Consider the following 19,125-nt stretch of genomic DNA (forward strand, 5'->3'; position numbering starts at 1 on the left):
CAGAGCAAAAAAAGGTTAAAAGTCACAATTTAACTGTTTTTCTTTCATTGCAGGCAGTCGCTCGTTGGTGTCAATGCTGGAATGAAAGTGTATGGAAATACTTTTACTGAATAATCATTAAAAGTTACTTTAGTAAACACCCCGCCGACTGCTCCTGCCATCAGGTAACTAGAACGACTGGCATTGCTGTCAAGGTCACTAGTGAGGATTATGGCCATACCTGGATATGGATTCCGGATTGGAGTGGCCAGTGAGCTCTGATATCTCCAGTGGGTCGAAATCATCACGAAGCGCTTGGATGACTGTTTTGCGACCACTCAAAGTTTTCAATTTGCCGTCTAGTGTTTTTTCAAACCATGTTGCCTCTAAAAGAGGTCAGCTCGTCATCTGTAAAAGCTAGAATGGATTAAATTTCCGAAAAAGATGCTTGACCTTTTTCGGCATTGATACCTGTTTTGGCTTTCTTTCGTAACGCTTGTTTGGTTTTCCATGGCAAGAACTGTCGTTTGGCTTTCTTCCCTCGTCTCTGGCATTTTCATTTTTTTTCTATGCGTTTCCTAGTACTTTTGAGGGTGAGTGGTTTCCTCCAATTTTCTAAAAACTTGAATTTCAATTCAAAATTTGGAGGGCATTCGTTTTCTATAAATTTGTTCATATTTGTTCATATTTTCATAGCCGGCACTGGTTGCATTTAAGTTTTTTACGTTCGTAACAATAATTTTTGCTCGCGACTCACGTCAGCGATATCGGTTTATGCATTAGTGCGATTCCAACCTAAATACCCTCTCTTCCGGTTGACGTATTGACCAATCAGAGCGCGTGTTTACCTTAAGCTATGCGATTCTTTTTGAAATAATTCATGTGTGAGGGTTGCTTGTTATTTCCTTGGAACTAATAAAAAAAAAACACGGGCATAATTCAATAGATCACCCACTGCTAAAGCGTACCATCTTAATCAGGTCGCATTCAGTTTTCACGAGCCCCTTCAAACAAGCCTGTGTTCGAAGTAAAAATAGCGTACCAAACAAAAAGAAATAGGTTACTGTTTTGAAAGTTCATCGGCCATGCGTAAAACGATACTGATCTACATCTGTGATATCGTAATACTTCTCTTTGAAATAATCCATGTGCGAAAGTTACTTGTTATTTCCATGGTACTATTAAGAAACACGAGCGTAATTAAATAGATCACCCACCGCCAAAGTTTACCATCATTAATCAGATTACACCAGATCCTACAAAGCCCCTTCAAACAAAATCGCAGGGGGACTTTTGCTGTATTTGCTCCTCAGTGCTGATTACACATTGAGAAATATGACCTCTTTTAATTCTAATCTGAATGAAGCTCTAACTTCTACCAAAAATCACAGCAGAGAGAGAGAGCTTTAGTGAATAGCGAAGCATGAAATTAAGGAGGGACAGAAAAGCTGGTGGTCTTGTCCAATGTGAATATGCGTAATGATTTAATCATTTTTTTTTTATCGTTATTATTATAATTTCTTCTCTTCCCAAGAGTTGATACCGCTACTTGCGATGAATTTATCCAAACCCAAATACGCTCAGAGCTGCCTACAAAGAAAATCGCCTACTTTAAAACCCTTTACTTTAACCGTCGCGCCCTCGTGAATTTATGTTTTAGAAGATGTCGTTGCAGCATCATACCCAAGATCGACACGCTATGCTGAGAAGTAGCATCTAAAAGTGTTGGACTTACAGCAATCAGCAGGAGCAGAGGAACGGCCATCTTGCTCCAATCAGCAGTTTCATGAAACCTGATGTCGGTAAAAGTAGTAGTAGATTCGACTAGCGGAAACAAATTACTCTTGAGGACTTGCGTCAGAGAGCGATCTCATCTGAATACCTTGAGCCATTAACGGGATGAGATCAACTTGAATACAACGAACACCTGCCGTATTGTTGGCAACGATATGTTACACAACAAATTGTATGGTCGCTAACGATAATTCTATTTAAGAGTGTTGGACTTACAGTGAGCAGTATTAGAGTAAGGGCCATCTTGCTCCACTCACAGCTTGATGACACCTGATGGCGGTAAAAGTTTTAGCAGATTCGACTGGTAGAAACAAATTACTCTAGGACTTGCGTCAGAAAACGAACTCGTTAGCTTGAGCCATTACGGGAAGTGATGTACATGAATACAACGAACACCTGTAATATTGTTGGCAATAATATGTTTCACAATAAATTGGATAGTCGTTACCGACAATACCCTTTTATGGGACGAAGTCTACCTATTAAAGTCACGTTGCTCTTATCATTTATGAGATGATCTCCCTTCAAAACAGTAAAGATGATAAAACACGTGTAATAGAAAAGTGAGAAGTTTGTAGCTATAGTCAACAATTTTTAATTCTTCTGTTTGTTGTGTGTAGATCTTTAGTTCTCTATGAGAATAGGCGTTGCTGGATAACTGGTTTAGCTGCAAAACAGTCACGTAAGGTACTGATTTTCTCATTCTCCTATTTTCTCATTTTTCCTCTGAATTTTAATTCTCCAGCTGAACAAATGAGAAAGAATGTAATGATAAATAAAGAAAGAGGTTCCCCGCAGCGTCCATTGTAAACTTTCCCTTTGATTTCAAGTAAAGGAATACTAATTGTAAACTAATTACTTATTCCACGTAATCGTAGCCTAAGGGAAACATCAAAGCCATCACACTTAGAATGTTGGATTTCTTTCGAAAAGAGGAAAGGAATGAAAGACTTTTGGTGACTAAAGGAAGCCTTTGGATAAGCTTCTTTTGGCCTATTATCTCATGAATGGGACCTCTTGATATTGTGCTTAAATGAATCGAGTAAATTTGTTAATCATCTTGGTTAAAACGACTCCTTGAACACTTTCAATTGACATTTCTTTGCAAAGCGAGGCCTTAATTGCTTTTAGGGTCGATTGCTGGAAGAAATAAAGGCCTACGAGGTCCTAAATGTGTTCACATTTTGTCCATCCGACATTTCTTCATGTGTGGAAGGAAACGTAAGTCGCTTAATTGAATTACGCAACTAACCGATCTACAGCTCCATCTTTCAAATAACTTGTATTCTTACCTTTTCGGAGCAAATTTTCAGTTTTCACTCTCAGATGCAGACTACAGCTGAGGAGTCTATTCGGAAAAAATGGAAACAGAATTATGTAAAGCCGTCAGAAAGCGATCTCCTCTGTCAAAACTGAGGTGATATATAAAATACAACAAAACTAATATCTGCCATTCTGGTGACAATAATCTATTGTGCGCTAGTCTCCTGCCAATTTACAGTTACTTCCTGTCTCCTACGTTCTTTCAGAACTTTCTTTTGAAGTTCTAAAGAAACTTTCCATATAATGGAATCCCACCCGTCGAAACAACTCAAAGTCATAGAACTTACCATTCTTTCTAGGTTAACTCCTTTCAGATGACTAATTTTAGTTATATGCATATTTTCCAGAAATATTGCGACCCCTTAGCAAAAAAAAAGAACAAAAAAATAGAACAATCTTTCTATCTGTTTCCGCAGTAACACAAATAAAGCGGTAGGCATGAGTTTCAAGCTTTTTTCCAAACTGGCACTACATCCCTTTTAATAGTATGAATATTGGTCTTCGGTCTTCATTTTTTTCCGACCCTTCAAAATTATATTTCTATGTTTAACAGATTCTGACTGTTTGACGATAGGATGAACTCATTTTTAATTTATTATTATCATCATTGTTATTGTCATTATCATTGCTATTATCATTATCGTCATCCATTAGTAAGCCGGATGTATATCTTTCGCTACAGAACGTTAGCTCACCTAAGTTATTTACCTTCCACAACACATAGCATTTTACGGGTTAAAGTAAACTATCGCTTATTATTGGTAAATCAATTACTCGTCGAACATTATCGCAGACTAATGGGAACATGGTAGGTTTATTCATTTACTAATCATTAAGGATCTTCTTCATTAGGATAAAATTCTGGAAAACTGGACATTTATCATTTGATATGATTCTTTTTTTTCTAATGTTGTTTCCTATGTTGATTTAAACTTGTTTTTCCTTTATTTTTTTTATTTTTTGCTTATTTTTTTTTTATTTTTTGCATGTGCGACCATTTTCAAAGAAAGTATCTCACTGGAAAGCATGAATCGCCTCATTAACTATGAGGTGTCAAAGTTTACATCATGTTTCTAAGCAAAACAGTAATGGTTGCCTCATGGAAAACTGAGGCTACTTTTGATATCCCCCAGATATTTAAAAATTGTTTCATGTTTTGTAGTGTGCGTATACGTGTATCTAGTTATGGATGCGTTTGTTGAATGGCACCCTTCAAACCAAGCAAACAAACAACCAGCGGCTACTGAAAACTGGTCGAAGTCTGTTTACCCTCAGCTTATGTTCAAACATGCCATACTTCACTTTTAGTCGTGGGTACGCGAAACGTAGAAACGACTCTTGGAATGGCGCACAATATGCAAATGCATCACTCACTCGGATGTAAACAAATCGATATGTCGACGACAGACCAATTCATGGCGACCTTCCAAAATTAAACGGGAACGCCTCTATCACATTTCCGAAGCAGTGCCGCAACGTTAAAATTTAGCTCGGTCTTTAGTCCGAGTTAGCACATGTGTAACCGATTCAAAGCTATTTGAAAGACTAAAAGCGTGACTATAGGTGAAAACGCTCAATGCAATCGCTTTTCCGCGATCATCTTTCGCCATCATTTTGCATTATTGTGGAATATTCCTCGCCGTTGCCAGGTATGTTTTAGCACGTAGTTCAAGGTGTTCAAATTACAATTATTGGACGCTTGTTGGCCAAACTGCCACGGGGCTAAAGTCATGTCGAATTTCGTAAATTTAAGCTTCCCCATCTTATAGTTTTCGTAATGAGCTTTCGTAATTACGAAAACTAAGACCCGCCGGAAAAGTGAAAATCAATTAAATTTGTTTGGTGACTACACAAACATTAATTTGTGAAAATCGTTTTGTGTACACCCCTGAACGTTAAAAATATATCAAGTCTAAGGAACAGTTTTGGTCTAAGTCCCCATTTTTGTCAACAAAATGAAAATATATACATATCGATTTAAAAGGTTAAGGGTGCGTACCACATACAAAAGCTGTCCTTTTTTCTCAATACTGACATCTCGCGCGCGACATGAGAAGACTTTAAGACTTTAAATTCTATTTGAGAACTATTGTGGCCGCTTTTTTAAAAACCGAACTCACTGGCCGCTTTGTTAAAACCAAAATATGCAATGAAACGGGCAAGGAATATACCGAAATACGGTAGTACAAATGATCATGAAAGTGATTGCTTAAGGGTGATTGCGTGACACTCGGTAAGTTGTAAGATTACATGCATTATCATGTACCAAACGAAAAAAACAGTTTTCAAAATTTCCAGTCTGCTTTCTGTATCCAATCTGCAGTCTGCAGTCTGCATTTTGTACCGAGTCTGCATTTCGTACCCGGATTGCAGTTTGTATTTTGTACTAGACGATAGCTAAAATGTGAATTCTGACCATTCACTAGGTTTACACTAGAGGAAATTGTTCCGGATTCGTGATGAATCCGAAACGTTTTAGTACCGGATTAATTCTGCCGTTTACACGAAAGTGGACGAATGCGAAATAAAAACTTCCCGGTTTGGTCGTGTCTCCGGAGATTTTGAATCCGGAATTAAAGTGGAAACTTTAAATCCGATAACTTTTAAATCCGGAAAGTTTTGTCGTGTAACCGCTTTTTTTCTCGAATCCGGATGTTATTTCCACCTGCAATCTTTTGAGTTTGCGGTGAAACCAAAATGGATCCGGTGCTAACATTGCTGGCGGTCTCCGGTTGCCTAATCTTGTTGCAGGTTCAGGCGATAAATTTTATCATGTGTACCGCAGCATTTCTGAAGAAACGCAAATTATTATTGCAAGGAAGTTTAACGTCAGCCACACTTAATCGCCGACGACGTAGACTGCTTGGCATCTGTCCAACTCAAATTTTCCTCAGTGGCATCTGGATGAACTCTAGCCTTTTTGGGGGGAGGCATTTTCACTTAGTCGATCGAACGACGAAACAACACTGGGCTTGGTAGCCATTCCATTTCGAATGTTCCCGGAGTTGTCGTTGTGTGTAAACGGTCAGGAATCGGAATATCCTTTCATTGTAAACGCCTACCAATCCGAATACTCCAAAATTGATGAATCCGGAAAACTCTCCTCTAGTGTAAATCTAGTCCAAGTAGTTTTAACTGTATCCGGGAGTTACGCATTGGAATTAAATTCTCTTTAAAACTCATTCGAACGCAATGTATCCACGACTTATTCAGTTTCCTTTGATCTTTTGTGTATACAAAGTATTAAAATGGGAGAAGTTTAAAAGTTGAGCGCCAGAAGCTGTCACTTTTGCACTTATAATTTTACTGTCTCTTTATATTTTTCTTCCAGTTGAGCGCCACCCTTTAAGAGCAATAAAATAAAAAAATAAAGAGAACGACGCTTCAGGTGCCATTACCTGTGAAAAGGTAACGAAACACTACATGGAGAGAAAAGACCGTCCTTAGATATTGAGAAGTTCATCAACAAACTGATTCTTTAAAGCCTGATAATTTCATAATCTGCGATAGATAATCATATGCTTCGATAAAACTGCTTTACAGTAGTATCGCCTAAAGCAAAAACAGAACTTACCATCACGTTACTGAACTTATCACTTATTCAACCATTTGCCTTTCTTATTGAGTGAATACAGCAGTCAGGGTAACTCATCATTTGTTCAACTTTTTCCTATCTTATTGCGTGAATACTTCATCGGCAACCGCTTTTCGGCTAATTTTATCACCCAAGGCTTCCGGTACATCAATTATTTTCATGATAACACTTACAGCAACTCTATAATTGTTATCAAAGGTATACAAATTGATTACGATATGATTCAATACACGAACTGAAATTAGTGAACAGCATGCTACCCTGTGTTAACCTTAAACACAAAACCAAGCTTAGTTTCACTGCTACCCAATAACCTTCTTCAAAGGGCCTTCATTCGATGGCTTGACTAACTACCATTCACTTTTAATGATGCGAATTAGCCTTTTTTTGGCCCCAGTAACATGAGTAAAATATGTAGTTTTCACTCAAAAGTAAAATTTAAAAGGCTAATCGTGAGGCACACAAAAGACTGATTACCATGCTAACCATTATAAGGTCTATTTCAACACCTCTTTGTTGCTTATTAAAACTTGCCTAGCTACATGTAGTATCTCGCTGTTGCCTAAACTGGATCTTCTTGAGGAGTTGGTAATCGTTGTGTGCGATTAACAATAGAATTTCCTATACTGGACGGACATAACAATAAATATAATATGTACAAGTTTAAGCTAAGTGTATAAGCTATGTTTGCTTTCAGTCTCTACCCACTATGTGTTCATCGTACAGCATATAGAAGCTATGATTACACGCAGGATTTTTATAAACAGGTATTCAAGTAGAACTCGTTACGACCTAGTATTAAGGCAATCAATTCATTCACTCCTTAAAAACCCGCCAAACTACTAGTGACTTATACTCCTCCAGGATCAAAACTGATAAAACGTGGCTCTCTACTAGAGATTATAAACTCTTCCTATTTATTTCTCATGCGTCTATTTATTTTTACTGTAGCTGTGTTTTTTTTATTACTTCACACCACTTACTTCAGATTGATTTTTATGTCATGTTACATTTTTCTGTGACGAAATCATACACTAAACTAAACTAAGTTCTCTCTTTATTCGCCTTTTTAACAATAATATCTGATACTACATTGTAGTTTGATGGTGCTCCGCCCAAAAACTTACAGCTGCCATGCTGTCAATAGGGAGTTTAAGCAAATCACTACGGCTGGCGCTGCTACGGCTATCGTGGTTGACGAGGCTTGGGGAGAGTACGTCGCCGTAGCCCGCCAAAATCCAACTTTAAGCAACGCGAACTACAAACCTAGTACGGCTGAGAACTGTAAAACCAATAAATTAAGCGTCTTCGCGGTAGTTTATTGCACGTCTAAAAACTCAGAATGAAAGGGACGAGGGATTCCAACGTTTGGAAAAAAAAATTGTAAGCGATCCTGTGCACAGTGAATGAATGAATTAAAATATTTGAGCTTACGTGTTGTAAAATTGCCAGTTTGGAGCTTATAAACACCAAAGCAAAGTTTCTACACGGTCCCTCATAACCCTCGTCATTCCTTGGCTTCAGCTATTTGAATTTCAAGTAGTCTTTGAGGTTTGAAAAGGAAAAGTTAGACTTTCTACCTACGCATTTCACTTTGCGTTCGCTGCGTTCTCCATGTGCACACTGCTTCGATCCTTCGACAAACCCGGCGGCAAAAATAAAGGCAGATTCACTCGGTAAGGGACAGCAAGCTTGATAAATATTCCCGATAAGCTATTTTTAAAGATGTTAAGTGTATTTCAATAGCTAAAATTGCTCAGGAGAATGTATAAAGCGAAGAAAGAAGCGAGATAAGTTCACGTACCACAGACTACGCCGAAACCTTCCCACTCGCGTAGAAGGATTTCCCGCTACGGCTGGCTGGGAACCACTGACATGCGCAATGACTCGTTTCTGGACAATTTTACTTCCGGTAGCCGTAGCAGCGCCAGCCGTAGCGATTTGCTTAAACTCCCTAATGTAAGCATGCTGCGGTTAGGTAGCGCATTGCAATATCACGAGAAAATTTGCGACCAATTTATTTGTTACAAACCACACAAGCATCCTCACCATGGTGACAGTTATGGCTTCCCCAACCAATGAACATACAATGAGACAACATCGCTTCTCCTCCTTGGCAGTTGGATGAGACCCCTGATCGTACTTAGCCCAACAAATTGCCTGTGATGCATTAAAAAAGCCAATCTGACAACAAACTATATTGGCTTCAGTTATTGTCCAATGATCATCATACACCGTGCCCCACATCCCACTGTGATAAACTTCTATGCGTCTGTAGTCTCCTGCATCACCCCTTAAACGGATAGTGGCTGTAAAATGAAAATACATGTAAATAATGTGATGCACGAGTAAAAGATAAATTTTTTGGTCAAAGAAAACTGTGAGACAAAGCTGTCTCATCGACGCAACGGGAAGACAACTGGGTGACCGATTCCGAGAACACCTTCGCGACGTGGAAAGGAACGACAAGGACGCATCTAAACCAGTCGCGAGACACTTTAATTTACCTAGTCATTCTAAACAACATATGGCAATCTGCGGTCTTTCCTTACATTTAGGCAACATGGAAAGCCGCAAAACTCTTCAACAAAAGTTAACCTTTGAAATTGGCACGCTTAAACAGACAAGTATCAAGGAACGCTTTTCATTTCATTAATTTATTCGTGTTTTTCTCGTTACCATGTTTCCAGCAATAGCGTAGCTCCGCTTTCTGCATATGAAACCACATACAACCCACAATTCCTCCATTCGCTCTGACGAAGGGCTAACGCTTGAAACGTCAGCTTTTTTATTCGTTACGGTGGCCAATTAACAATTTCAACTTATTTGATATAACCAATTACCTTCGTTAACCCCACCGACGCAGCACCACAGTTTCTTTAGAAACTTTCAGCCTTTATTTACTCTCCTAATGACCATTATTTTTTTCTAACCGGAGAAACGTAGTAAAGAGTGTCTAGCCCAAAAACATAGCACAGTGATAGGACTAAGGCCCAAAACCTATACGTCGCTCACTTGGCCATTCTGTTCAAACTTACCAGTGCAGGATTTCCCGTCACCGGAGAATCCAGTTACACACTGAAAACGAAATGAGCCCTCAGTATTCTCACTATCAGCATTTAGGTCATGGACGGATATGGAAGAACTGCATTCGTCAACATCTGCAGATAGATAATGTCGTCGAAAGTAGAGCTCCGATTGCTGATTTTTACTGCCCTTTACTCTCTTACCGTAGAGTTATGTGTCTAGCCCAAAAACATTACACACTGACAACATTAGGCCGAAACCTCTGGGTTCACTGCTTGGCCAACATATCTGCTAAAACAATCTTATCGGTGCAAGATTTCTCGTCACCAGAGAACCAAGCCACACACTGACAACATTATTAGCCGTTAGTATTCTGACAGTTGGCATTTGAATCACAGGCGGGAATGGAAGAACTGCATTCCTCAACATCTCCAAAAAAATCAAAGAGCCAAAAGTCAGGCTCCGATTGATACTTTTTACTGAAAATAACTCCAAAGCCTTAACTGAAAATGTCAACCAGCTATTGCAAAGAGTTTCTGAGCTGACATTTCAAACGTTAAGCCTGATTGAACGTTAAATTGGGGCCTGATATGAATAAATCTAAGTTCTCTTTGTGGAATGGATGTTAATATTCGTTGTAACAATAGGATTCAAACCTCCCCTTCCATAAACATTTTGCTTATTCTTTTTCGTGACAGTGAGCTGGTACCTTTTTATTTCCCCATTTCCAGAGAAAAGTTTACATTTAAAACTGAAAATGATTTAGGGGAAAAAAGGGGGAAAGTATGGCCCCTGTCTAATGTGATTGCCAAGTTTTTTACAGAGTATTAAATTGTACTTGCTCTGCCAAGATAAAGGTAAATTAAATCTGGACATCATATTTTCATACTAATACCTTCTGTTTTCATATCACAGTAAGCGAAAACAATCTTTTCAGGTATGATGGAGAAAAACCAGTATCTCGCACTGACTGCTTTCCCTCCTTCACTTGACTTTATCTTTTTACACGTTTCTGCCGGAAGTTCTGGAATGGACCCGAGAGGCACTAAAACTCAGCGAACTCTTTCTCAGTTTCTTATATCACACTATTCTTGATTCTTAAATTTTCTTTTTTTAAAGTAATATCTTTCAGAGTTTGGAACGAAATCCTCTGGTTGGGCTTCCATGGTATTGTTCCTTAACTTGCGAATGTCTTCGGTAAAGACATAGTTAAAACTTTGGCATCTGATGTCCCGGTAACATTCCCGTAAGCACACAACACCGAATGCTGCTTTTGTGATCTTTTTGAAGATGTGTCGTTGTAGCATCATACCCAAGATCGACACTTCTCCTTTAGCGTTGTTACGCTGGGAAGTGGAATCCAAGAATATTGGACTTACAACAATGAGCAGTAGCAGAGTAAGGGCCATCTTGCTCCACTCAGCAACATGATGACACCTGATGACGGAGAATGTATCAGTGAATTTCACTGCTGCAAATATTTGTCAACTCGCTGGGACTTTGTGAGGAAAGGCGAGAAAATCATTTGGCCCCAACGGTTGTGAAACTTCCTAAGGTATCCATACTTGCTCTCCCATATTCAGTCATGCAATCTTTAATCTTTCACTTTTTCGGTTAATTATTCAGTGTACATTAACCTTTCTCGATCGATTTCTCTTTATGCTTAAATGATTACGTTGTTTGCTCGTAAACCCTGTTTATTTCAGGAAAGCGACATACAGCCACATAAAACAATCTTCTCCTTTTGTTGTGATTTAGGACCTTAACGAAACCGCAACGTCGACGCCGACGAAGAAATGGCCAAAAAAAGATATGATGCACAGAACAATGGCTTAGTGAGAACATTTTAACTTTGTACACTTTTTAGCCCTCTCTAAAACAACAACGTGAAATCAGCAACATTTTCGTGGTCTAAGAACGAAACAATTGACGGTAAATTATCTTGGTTTCCATTTCAGTAAAAGTGAACGATACTCCTATACATGATGCTGAAGCTGAGGTGCGCCGCCTTTAGAGACAGCCAATGCATCCAGTCATTCGCACAATGCTAGATAAATATATAAAAAATTAATTCATACTTACCGCTTAATGTCCGTCAAACGAAACTAACTGTTGTTCAAGGGTACTTACAGGAAGAAACAAAAACTAACAAAACAAAATCATCGTTTACACTATCAATGGAATTTTCAAAAGCAACCTTTTCGAAAGCCTTTTAAAGTCCTGATTATAACTTACTCCCGTCGATGCCAAACAATCAGTTTGCTAGAAGCCCTTTTTAAAACATGAATAAATATGATAAATGAAATAAAGAGTTTGAATAAAATGAAGTTACACTCCGTTTATGCCAAAGATTTCACCGACGAACTTCCATAAAAACAGCCTTTCTAACCGGAAATGTCTTCTCTAGAAAAGTGCTTTTTTGTTTGCTACGCACCCGTTCTCGTTTTCAGATATGAATGATGTTCTAAGAATCGATAAGTTGGTTTTTAGAAAATTACCTAAAAGGGTTTTTTGCAAACAAACATTGCTTAAGTTAATTACGCTGCTTTAGAGATTATTGCGTAAGCAAATAGTAAATATATCATATTTGATAGATTTTTATTTGAATAAAGTTGAGTAAGAATACAAAAACTTCTTAAGGTTATAGGCTTAAGTACGAAAACTTCATAATAATATACGTATAACAGTAAGAACGCAGAGAAGAATGCAAATCATTTGTAAAGGACATTAGCCAGAAGGCTCATTTTTTGATTGATTATTGATTAGTTCACTAATTTCAGAATGATCTTAGATAGCCACATAGTTACAATGCTTATCTGTTTTTATGTATTGCTATTGGTTTTGTAATCGGACCTTTCAGCGTCACCACGCGCATATATGCAGACATGACTTTCCTAAAGGATTCCTTAACATAAAGCATGGTGAAAGGTATGGAGTATAATTATGTAAATACATTTTACCTAATGTTGTGCTCAATCATACATGTATTGTCTGTTAGAGAATTACATGATAGAGCCATGATTATTATGAATTTGTCAAGCTGACAATTAGCGCACTTGTATATACAATGCAGGAGCATCCTATGATTCTTTACACTAATAGCATCACCATTGTATAACTTTGTTATTAATTCGAATGTCATATTATAGGAAATATATTCAATTTGTCTTAGATTTTGTGTAAAAAGATATAAAAGAAAAAATTGGTTATTGATTCACCTTTTTAGTAATCTTTTCTCTCTACAGAATATCATACTCTGTTTATGAGCTTAAGAGGCTTAGAAGTCTTAATGAGAGCACCAGAAGCAGAGTAATCATCATGTATGACATCGCTTGTCTATTAGCACACCATTTGAAGGTAAGTAAATTTTTTGAACATGTATGTGCAGGAGGCTAAATGGTAGTTCTAAAGTGGTATTTAATTTTGTAGAACTGTCCAAAGTATTTTCTATTAAATTTGGGATGAAATAAAATAATTTATTCGAACAGTCTGGAATTATGTGAATTGTGGAAATGAAATGAATATGTAATCATCAGAGTTATTAACTGAATTTTGAGCAGTTGGCTCAATCAAATAAAACTTCATTTTTGCAGCTCACATAAGTCCATTGCCTGTTTCATCACTTCCTCTGATGGGTACTGGCTTGTTCCCAACATATGGGGGTTCATAGCTAAGTGGGTAGCTAGAGCATTGTAATGACAATGTCATGGGCTGAAATCCCAATGGGGCCAGATTCATTTCTTCTTTGTGTTTGGTTAAATTCCCATTATTGCTTACATTTAAATTGCATGAATATCTGTGAGGATCACATCTTAACTTCAGAATAGTTTGTTACTACAGACACAATTTTCATTTACATGATTATATTTGTTAGTGTTCATCTCAGGAAAGCCTCTTGGAAGGTGTTGATGTTGCCATACCCATATTCCATTGCTATGGGCACAAGGCATCATGCCAGGTTAGTATATATCAGTTTAAAGGTAAATGGCCTGGTGACAATGTGAAGAAATGTGTGGCAATACCACGACATTGGTTAAATACAGTTGGTAATTATAATAAACATCCCATGCTTACCAATGGGTGAGCAGTGTGGGATCAGAAATCTGACAGCAGTTTCCAAAATCAAAAGCAAATGATCTCCAAGGGTGAGCTTAGCAAGCGAGGTAAAATATTTAAGCACATGTACTTGTTCCTTATAAAAGAGTGGCCACCCTACTTAAACCTATCAGCTTCAGAAAAGACCACCGGCCAGTGAGCCTTTACTCAAGGTTAATTTTACCTAAACTGAAAATTAAATTTTTGACTATATAGCATGCAGTGTAGGTGGTTTTAGTGGTTGTTATCTTTTGAGTGTTTGTTTTACTGGAAAGTTGGGGCAAGAATGCAATACGGGAAGAGGTCTCACGCCTACTGGCTTGGTAAACATATTTTTGCTCTAACTCTCCACTGTTTTCCTAATTCAAGATGGTGCTTTGAACACTCGATTTGGAAATATTCATTCACACTGCTAAAATCTGCCTGCACTGCAGGCTAGTACATGTATTGGCTAACTATCTCATGCAAGGTCCATGCCATATTGATTCTTAGATTTATCTTCAATGTGATTGTCTGCAGATCCAATACAGTCTAAGAAGGATCAAGGGAACTGGATTGACAGATGGTGAAGGGGTGGAAAGGTTATGGTCCTTTCTGCGTAGGTTTTCCTCTGTCACTAAAGAAATGAGTGCTCACAAGAGGACAGATGTTTTGACTGATGGGCTTCTTCACTATGCCCAACATTTGTATCACAAATTTGGTATGGTTAATTTTATTGAACACACAACTTTCACGTTTCTGTGGGTTTTGCTGAAAAGTAAAAGATATATCAACTATTGACCAGAACTTTAGCTGGACAGCTTTATCTACCCTGTGTTTTCTGTCGTAGTTGCAATTCTTCACTTTTTCAATAAGGACGTGTGTTAAGATGTAAGTCGAGGTTGATTACTCTTATTAGCACACATTAAACTGATTCCTTTCAATGTTCACAGGTGTTACTCTAAAAGCAAAGTTTGCTAGGGCAGAAACCCTTATACATGATGTAAGTGCAAAGCTTGAGGAACTCACTGAAAAACTTCCAGGTATGCATTTTAAACTTTTTTTTTTTACTCATTGCATTGAAAAACAGCAAAATGAGTTACATGCATGTGGGTCATTCCACAGTATTTTGCATGTCATGGAGGGGACAATTCAGAGGAGAATATCATGGATAGCTCCCCAGCTTAATATAATTCAGTTCACTGAGGACTTCTAATGGATAGAACAGCTAATGATTGTTTTAAATCAAACTATTTCCATTTGACTTCTTCCACATTTGGGGGGAATTAGTCATTTATTTAGATTGTCACGGAGGGGACCAGAGAAACTATGAAAACTGAAAGTTAAAATTTAATCTCAGATTTCTGTGAATGTATAACAGCAGCAACAATAATTTAGTACATAGTTTATTTAGATGTTAATCAACAATAAAACTGCCTTAAATGGAAAAGGCCTTCCTCCTCTCTTACATTGTACAGAAACAGTAAGTGCTCGTGGTTATTGTCACGGAGGGGACTGCCACGGAGGGGACCTTTTGTCCAATAGGCAGCAGTGATCAATTTGAACCAATTTTCCAGCCTTAATATGAGTTTACAGACCCAGTTTAATTCAATTCTTTTCAAGATATTCTTTAAAGCTTGACCACATCAAAAAGCTTGGCTGTCGTACGTGTCGTCAAGCCTTTAAAGACATTTAATTTATGGTTGGAAAGTATTCTGGAAAGTTGTGTCATGCTGTTTGCTCATATGATACAACACATTTCTTTAAAAAACCTTCATGTTTTTTTCTTTTTGTAGTTTTTATTTGGAAACTTTAGGTTCATATAAAGTACTCAAGATAACACCAATGGTTCAATAAGACCTGGTGCATACAAAAACATATACAACATTTTTAAAACTTACATGTATAACTAAAAATGTAAGCAACTCGGATATTTCAAGGTTTTGTGTCTGTCTCTCTCTTAATAAAAAGGCTTAAAATTGCATTGTAGACTGCAAATATGCATGCATGCATGATATGCAAGATGTAAATATAATAATTATAGAAGCTGAATATTGAACAAAAGTGCCACAGATTCAGAGGTGATAACGACTTACAAGTTTTAATACTTCTATATGTACAGTTGTACAGCTAACTGTTGACAATATCCAGTTCATACTAAAGTAGTCTAAAATTGAGTACACTCTAAGTGAATAAACCTCCAAAAAGCTCAAATCTCATTTTCATAAATGCTGTAAAAGACAGACAGTTATCATAGGCTTTCTTGTGCTCAGAATTAGTCCTGCTTTTTGAAAAACAAGTGCACTTTCTCAACTTCACCTTGCACTGAAAGTGTAAATGGACGATTGCCTTCCAGCATTACAGGACCATAAAAAATACAACTGCAATGTACCCTGTCCATGTCATCTCATCTTGGCCAGTCATAGGTGGCAGAGCTTATGCTGTGTTAGAACTTGAATTCTACAGAGCCATCTTCCACAGAAATCACCTGGCCAAAGTAAAAAGTTGTGACATAGTCTACAGCAAAGTACATCCCCACCTCAACCCCCTTAGATGGTACTGGGCTGAGATGTTGAACATGGATATCATGAATAATGGATTTACTTACATCCACCATGTCCTTTTTACAGACAAGAGGACAGGAAAGAGCAAGGGCTCTTGCAAATATGCAAACAAACACACCACAATCATGATCTGTTTCTTGTTGTTGTATATCATTAGAACTGTTCACATGAAAGGACCAGTCCCCTGAACTAGACTGATTATCTGCCACAAGCAATGCACTCCACATCTTACAGAGAGCTCTTTGGTGGGTGGGCTTGACAAAACTGCCAGCTGCACTCATATAGAAAAAGTGTTTTATGTTCTTGATGAATTGAAGGGGAGAAAAGACAAGAATGATCAATATGAAATTTCGGTCTCAATCTTTCTTTTTAACCATCTCATAATTTTCGTCATTTTCTTTCAATCTTTCTCTGTATTTCTTTGTCCTCTCTTTAGAACTCATTTCAGCTCTAAAGCAACTGCCAGTGCTGTGGTGATCATGCTCAGAGCCTACAGTCCCAGAATCCTTTACTTTTTGTTCCTGTATTAGTCATGAAATGTGCAACTCTTTCTTTGACAGTAAAAATGTTCTACTCACATCCACTTTTGATGTAAATTAACTTGAATTTTAAACTCAATAGTTACATTAATTTCTCTTTTAAGTGAGGAGAGTATAGTTTGTTGCATTGCATTTATCTTCAGTGACAGTTAATTTTTCTTCATTACAGTGATGTCCCCTCTGTGACAGTAATGTCCCCTCTGTGACAGAAAAGTCCCCTCTGTGACAAAAATTCCCCTCCGTGACATTTTTATCTTTTTAAAGTAATTAAAAGGAAAAGGAAGTGGAAGAAACTCTTTACCACTTTTGAGTTTGTCAGCGTATACTTCAATAATTAACAGAAGTTTCTGCGGTTATCCCCATTTATTTTAGAAAGATCATAATTTTTGTGGGTATTTTTGTCACGGAGGGGACAATTCATAGTTGGACAAAGCATTACATCTCTTCCGCACAAAGCCAAGAAACAAATTTAATAACATAGGAAGTCTGGGTAAACAACTTCATGTCCTGACAGTTACTGTTACATTTCTTCTCAAGACAGATCTACACTATTTATTTAGTGTATGTCCCCTCCGTTACAGCATTTTTGGTATCAAGGTTAATTTATGATAATTTATGACACAAAATTACAGTGCTGACATCTCAAAAGTATCATTTTATACAAATTTGGCATTTAACCAGTACGGAAATAGAGCTTAATAGTCCGTTTAGTCAATTTTATTTCTTAAAGCTTTATGTCCAAAATACTGTGGAATTACCCATGTGTTTCTGACCGATTATTGCAATACAATTTGTATTTACCTGTACTAGGTTGTGATGATGATGTGATACAAGAGTGGCAAAAGGAAGAAGTTGAAGCGCTGAAACCAAAAGAAAACGGTAGTTTTATTCCTCAGCATTTATTAAAAAATCAGTAGGGAAAACAGTTTTTTTGTATTCACTAATATATTATTAATCTGTCACAGGATTAACACTGCAATGGGACCAATCATATGTCAGCTTGCTCCTTATGTCTAAGAAAACTCAGGTATATAGTGTGCAAGTACCACCTACCAAATTCATGATTTACATTATAGCGAGTACCTGAGCTTTTCGAAAGTGATTAATGTTGTAAAAGGCGAAATTCCTACCTAACCAATCGTTGTGGTGGACTACGTGAAACTAATCTTTTAGTTGATTCATGGCATTAGCTAATCCTTTTTGACTTCGGCTTGAATAGAGCTGTTTTGTAGAGCTTTCTCCGGTAAAACCCAGTCTGGTCAAGTCAGGTAAAAAACTAGTCAGCTCAGTGGTACTTAATAAATCTACTTTGGAGCCAACTTTGTTGTTGTTAGTCATTGCCGCGAGGATAGTTAACAGCCGTAAATAGATCCCGGCCTTCCCGCAGCCAGCGAGTGCCCCCAGGAAAACCTTTTCCCAGAAGAAGTTTATCGGGTTGTTCCCCGTCCGTCCGTTTATTTGTGAAGGCAAAAACCCGTTTTCACAATAGTATAACAAACGTATTCGTACTTCCCTTTCTTTCCACCTTAGCTGATATAATTACTAAGTATTAAACTGAACATATCGTGTACGTATCTCCACCCACTTAAAATTTTTTTTTTCAGAAATGAATTGAGCTATGTACAAGATGAAGATCAAGGGAAGGTAAAAGATGTTGAAAAGAAAATCAAACGGCAAGTCATAAAGATGCAAATTTCTTCCTTGCAGTTGCTGCAAGGAAGAAATTTGCATCTTTATGACTTATCGTCGTTGCGACTTACAGTCGTTGCGACTGGAATAATCAGGTTCTGCAGAGAGAGAATTAGGGGTGCCAAAATTAAAGACAAATAATAATTCTCTCTAACTTGCATTTATTGTACATAGGATCGAAAAGGCCATAGTAGCCTTGGAAAAGGAGCATCACATCAAAGAACGATGGTCCGATTTGTCCCGTGTGTTTGTAACCGTTAGGTCACGCCTCTACGAGAAGAGAAAGAGCGAACTCTTGTTGAAGTTACATTGTATGGCATCCGAAAGATGTTTCTTGGTGGAATTGAAGCGAAAATATGCTGGTAATAAACTGAAGAAATTGCTATGTAAAATATTTAGTAGCATGTGTATCTTGGTGATCATGGTCTGCAGTAATTTCGTCGTTATGTTACTGCGTATGCCAGTTGTTTTTAACTGCGAGGCTAGGCATTGTACTGGGATTATTTGAGAAGGGATATGAGGGCTAAATTTTCCCAGTTCC

At 37.6% G+C, this 19,125-nt stretch overlaps 2 protein-coding genes and 1 pseudogene across 2 annotated transcripts in view; 1 reads left to right on the plus strand and 2 right to left on the minus strand.

The window, feature by feature from the left end:
• The window catches only part of LOC148738381 (uncharacterized), a 7,540-nt gene extending 5,678 nt beyond the window's left edge, over positions 1-1,862 (minus strand). Inside the window, exon 1 of the mRNA XM_088750859.1 lies at positions 1,715-1,862. Coding sequence (XP_088606985.1) covers positions 1,715-1,744 — 30 coding nt within the window. The 5' untranslated portion in view covers positions 1,745-1,862. The remainder of the gene's footprint in view (positions 1-1,714) is intronic.
• An 8,531-nt stretch (positions 1,863-10,393) lies between these two features.
• On the minus strand, positions 10,394-11,418 carry LOC148738382 (uncharacterized; annotated as a pseudogene).
• Positions 11,146-18,893, plus strand: LOC111341120 (uncharacterized). Its single transcript, XM_088749428.1, has 10 exons — positions 11,146-11,220; positions 12,579-12,646; positions 12,964-13,075; positions 13,605-13,676; positions 14,333-14,513; positions 14,746-14,835; positions 17,706-17,774; positions 17,861-17,922; positions 18,500-18,539; positions 18,759-18,893. The coding sequence occupies exons 1-9, from the start codon at positions 11,146-11,148 to the stop codon at positions 18,503-18,505; spliced, it is 735 nt and encodes a 244-aa protein (XP_088605554.1). The 3' UTR covers positions 18,506-18,539; positions 18,759-18,893.
• Positions 18,894-19,125: the final 232 nt, after the last annotated feature.

Source organism: Stylophora pistillata, chromosome 2 (genome assembly GCF_964205215.1).
Source record: "Stylophora pistillata chromosome 2, jaStyPist1.2, whole genome shotgun sequence".
Classification (NCBI taxonomy): domain Eukaryota; kingdom Metazoa; phylum Cnidaria; class Anthozoa; order Scleractinia; family Pocilloporidae; genus Stylophora; species Stylophora pistillata.

Excerpts from the sequence above, each read along its gene's own strand:
- LOC111341120 (XM_088749428.1), top strand. The coding sequence starts at position 11,146 with ATGATGACACCTGATGACGGAGAATGTATCAGTGAATTTCACTGCTGC. Across the intron at positions 13,076-13,604 it reads TATTAGCACACCATTTGAAG|GAAAGCCTCTTGGAAGGTGT; the intron begins GTAAGTAAATTT and ends TGTTCATCTCAG. Across the intron at positions 13,677-14,332 it reads GGCACAAGGCATCATGCCAG|ATCCAATACAGTCTAAGAAG; the intron begins GTTAGTATATAT and ends GATTGTCTGCAG.